This window comes from Tupaia chinensis, unplaced genomic scaffold, assembly GCF_000334495.1.
Source record: "Tupaia chinensis unplaced genomic scaffold, TupChi_1.0 Scaffold149501_1, whole genome shotgun sequence".
Taxonomy (NCBI): Eukaryota; Metazoa; Chordata; class Mammalia; order Scandentia; family Tupaiidae; genus Tupaia; species Tupaia belangeri.
The window spans coordinates 3,820,924-3,825,808 of NW_006209345.1; the positions used below are offsets into that span (position 1 = coordinate 3,820,924).

Below are 4,885 nucleotides of genomic sequence, written 5' to 3' on the forward strand. Positions count from 1 at the left end.
CCCAGGGGCGGGCCGTACGGAGCCTCTGGCGGACAGGATATGGGCAAGGGTTTGGCTTTCTCCTGTTGTAGGAGGTCCGGGGAAGACAACGGAAGGAGGCGGGGCTGGATTTCCGGAGGAGGCGGGGCAGGGGTCGAGTCGAGTCTTTGTTGGGGTGAAAGAGTTGGGGGTTGGGCCGTTGGGGGTTGGGCCGTTGGCGGTGAAGATGGGGTCCCAGTTTGGGGGGATGGAGGCATTTTTATTCGAGTAACTTGAAAGGTGATATCCCACGAAGGAGAGGCACAGATTTCCCTCCAAAACCTTGTTACCAGGGACACTGAGATGCCTCTTGTCTTCTACTTGGGGCTTTTTGCTTTTCTCCCTGATAGTAGACATGAAATAGATTAGCTTGTTACTTAGATGCGCCGTGTGGGACTGCGTTTTGCATGCTGACCACCAGTTTCCTGTTTGCATGTCACATACAACTCACTAATCCTTAGAACAAACTGTCTTCCTCTATGCACAAGTGTCTTCTTCTAATGAACAACTGTGTGAAGGTGTTGAGGGAAGATGCCAAGGATTTTGGATGGTTAAACTAAAATCTGACAGGGCATTGAAATTTCCCACCTCATCTCTGACTTTGAAAACTTGTTCCATCTCTCCCAGGCTCTTGTCAGGATGGTGAAGCTGTTTATTGGAAACCTGCCCCGGGAGGCCACAGAGCAGGAGATCCGCTCACTCTTCGAGCAGTATGGGAAGGTGCTAGAATGTGACATCATTAAGAACTATGGCTTTGTGCACATAGAAGACAAGACTGCAGCCGAGGATGCCATACGCAACCTGCACCACTACAAGCTGCACGGAGTGAACATCAACGTAGAAGCCAGCAAGAATAAGAGCAAAGCTTCAACCAAGTTACACGTGGGCAACATCAGCCCCACATGTACCAACCAAGAGCTTCGCGCCAAGTTTGAGGAGTATGGTCCAGTCATCGAATGTGACATCGTGAAAGATTATGCCTTTGTACACATGGAACGGGCAGAAGATGCAGTGGAGGCCATCAGAGGCCTTGACAACACAGAGTTTCAAGGTGATCTGCTCTGGGGCGTGGGTGGCAGAGCTGAGTGGGGTCCAGCTCAACGCAGGCAAGAACACAAGACCATGGGGCTGGCAGGGTGATCTGTTCTATTTTGATTGGAAATAATAGATTATGTTTACTGCTTCTAAGTGTTACTTAGCCCTTGAGGAAGCAAATACGTCCCCTTTACAGGTTTGCTAAGATGTTCCTCAGAAATGGCATAGAATCACAAACTGTGGGTTACTTTATTCTGTGGGTATCATTCATTCATTTGAGTTCTGTTTGAAATTTAATTTGCCTGGGCAGATGAGCACATGGTTGGAGGGGCATAAAGGTCTGAAACTTACCTGCTGCTTTTGTGACAAAGAAACCATATATTTCAGAGTTTAAAATGCTTAGGATTTGGGGCCCACAGGTGGTGTAATGATTAAGGCACTGTACTCTCACGTGGTCGACCACAGTTCAAGTCCTGGATCAGGCAGTTTGACACTCACACCAGGCACTTAGGCGTACATGCCCAACCAAAATCCCCAGCAGAGAATGGAGGAGAAAGGATTGTGGTGTGGCCATCTCCCCAAGGGGTGGTATCTCGCTTTCTGTCTGTCTTGGCGAGCACATGCACCCTATAACAAATTCTCTTTAAAAAAAAAAAAAAAAGCTTAGGATTTATACTCTACTGTGTTGGGTGATGGGTAATGATGTGAAAGAGGAAAAAAAAGACAAACAGAGGGACCAGCAGATGTTGTAATGGTTATGTTGCTAGACTCCCACATAGTCTACCACAGTTTAAGTCTTGGACCCAGTGGCTTAAAACTCACAATGAGTGCGTGTGTGTGCATGTCCAAAATCCCAAGAGAAGAATGGAGGAGAATGGATTGCTGTGTGGCCATCCACCTAGGGGGAGTGATTTCTCGCTTTCTGTCTCTGTTTCTCTGGTGAGCACATGTGCCCTATGGCAAAAATCTCTCTTTAAAAAGACATCCAGAGAAAGCCTTATATTCTAAGTCTTGGTGGTGAGTGTGGATTTGGAGGAGTATATTTTGGGTGCTTACTTTTGTTCTGTCTATGAACTATATAAACAGGACTAAAAACTATGACACAGACTGTTCTGCTCCACCTATAATTATTTAACACTAAGGGGGGAAAAGTTTCTAAAAATCCCAGTTTGAAAGGAATAATGGTCCTATTTCTGAGATTACAGGTAGGGTATCATAGAGCATGCAATAATTGCACTGATCATAATGGTACATGTGTCGTCAGTAATGCTACAAGAAATTGAAGACTCTATGGAACTATGTATAATATAAGAGCCACTAGCCACATGTGCATAGTAAATTTAAATTAAAAATTCAGTTTTTCAGTGATACCAGATACATTTCACATATAGTATAGTTTTAAATCCAGCCGGTATTCATTTTTCAATAACAAGAAAGCTCAGTATTGGATAATAGTTGCAGTTTTAAAACAAATACAGTCTAAGTACCAGTATAATAATTTCAATTTAAAGCCTTTCAGTCTTCTAGTAAGGATTGCCTCCTGAAGTGCCATTCTGGGTATCTTCTGAACCTTTATTTTGTATATTAATGGGTACTACTAAGATTACTGTATTGTATGATCCCTAAAAGGAAGCAACAGTGAAATAAGCCACTATTTAGCACACAGTTTGTTGGAATACCCTAAAGAAGCTGGCCCAAATAACAGTCCATACAGCTGAATTGGAAAAAATATGCTGAGTTCAGGTGCTCTTTTTCCATATCTATATAAGCATGAAATCAGAGTATTATTTTATTTTTTTAATTAAACTATTTATTAATTCATTCATCTATTTTAATTTGACCAGAGAGAGACAGAGTGAGAAAGAGAGAGAGAGAGAAGAAAAGTGAGAAAGTAAGCCAGTAGGTATGGGACTTGAACTGTAGTCGGCCATGTGTGAGTCTGGCGCCCTTCACCACCACACCACCTGTCGACCCCCAGAGTACTGTTTATATGAGCTACATTCCCAGCTTTCTGTGGATCCTGGCACATGGTAAGAGTTCAGAAACTAAGACCCCCAAATTTCTTCCTCTCAGCATTTTAATACTGTCTTCTGTTTCAGCTTTCAAAAGAAAACACTTTCATTAGGGTTATTTTCTAGGTGACAACAGCAAATTTCATTTACTTATGGAGATCTCAGAAAATGTTTATAATCATTTGGCATATCCAAATATAATAGAGTGGGGGACCAGCAGATGGAATAATGATTACATTGCTGGAGTTCCATGGAGTCAACCACGGTTCGAGTCCTGGACTCAGCAGCTTTAAACTCATGCTGGGCATGTGTGCATATGTGCTCAAAATCCCAAGAGGAGACTGAAAGATAAGGAATTGCGGTGTGGCCATCCCCCTTGGGGGTGATTTCTCACTTTCTGTCTCTCCCTAGCAAGCACACACTCACTGTAGTAAAAATCTCCCCACTGAAAAAAGAAAATAACATATATATATATATTTCCACTCATTATATAATGAGTGGAAGAATTTAATCTCAATTTTCTTTACCCTGGTTCCTTAAGGTAATAAAGAAGCACGGTATTTTTCAATAAGAACTTTTGGCCCTTCCCCAGTAGCACTGGTAGTGGCATACTGAACTGTAGTGCTAGAAATCATGGCTGACAATGGACTCAGATTGGTCTGAAAACAGGCCAGGTATGTGTGTGTGCCTTACATCCTGACAAGACTGACTGTGGATAGGGGATTGCAGTGTGATGAGACCCTGTCAGCGGTACTTAGCTCTCCTACCTTTTCTACCTCCCTCTTGTGTGTACACATGTGCTCTTTATCATGATTAAAAAATACACATGAGGGGCCAAAGGTGGTGTGGTAGTTAAGGTGCTGGACTCCCACATGGCTGACTGGTTCAAGTCCTGGACTTGGCGGTTTGTTTCTCATTCTTCCTTTCTCTTTCGTTTTCTCTGGTCAAATTTAAGAATACTAAATACATAAAATTGAATGATTCTTTTTTTTATTAGAGTTTTTTGCAGTAGGGAACATGTGCTTGCCAGAAAAACAGACAGAGAGACAGAAAGTGAGAAATCACCCCCCACACACACACCCCCAGGGCGGATGGCCACACCGCAATCCCTTCTCCTCCATTCTCCTCTCGGGACCTTGGGCACATACACACGTGCACCCAGCGTAAGTTCAAGCCACTGGGTCTAGGACTTGAACTGCGGTCGACCACATGGGAGTCCAACAACACAGCCATTATGCCAACTGCTGGTCCAAAATTAAATAATTCTTTAAATATATATGAAGTAAATACAAATAAGAACTTTAGATGATTTAAGTTAAAAGCCCAGTTATTGGAAAGATTGAATAGATTGAATAAAAAAGAAAACCCTGGGCCAGTTCCTTGGCATGGTGGTTAAGGTAGCCATATTGCACATGCAAACTGAGCAGTTCAAGTCCCAGACCTGGTAGCTTACAAACAGGCTGGGCATGTGTGTATATGCATATGCCCCAAATCCTGACAGGATGAAGAGATGGAAGGGAAAGGATTGCAGCATGACCATTCCCCTTAGGGGATGCTTTCTCTTTTTCTGACTGTCTCTGGTGAGTGCACATGCCCTCTGGCAAAAATTAAAAAAAAAAAAAAAAAAAAAGCCTTATTGTTTCTATTGTAGATCTTGTATTTCAGGGGGAAGGGGGAAGTTTTTATTTTTTTTTTGGAGAGGTTTTTGCTAAAGGGTGTGTGCCCTCACCAGAAAGAGACAGAAAGTGAGAAATCACCCTGGTGGGGGGTAGGGGGGTGGGCCATGCCACAATCCCTTCTCCATTCTCCTTTTAGGATCT

General features: G+C 43.1%; 1 protein-coding gene across 1 annotated transcript in view; it reads left to right on the forward strand.

Annotated features, from left to right (window-relative positions):
- LOC102486218 (RNA-binding protein 4B) overlaps positions 1-4,885 on the forward strand; it is a 15,085-nt gene that overhangs the window by 1,852 nt on the left and 8,348 nt on the right. Inside the window, 1 exon segment of the mRNA XM_014585327.2 lies at positions 643-1,069. Within this exon segment, the coding sequence (XP_014440813.2) occupies positions 658-1,069 (412 nt within the window). The 5' untranslated portion in view covers positions 643-657.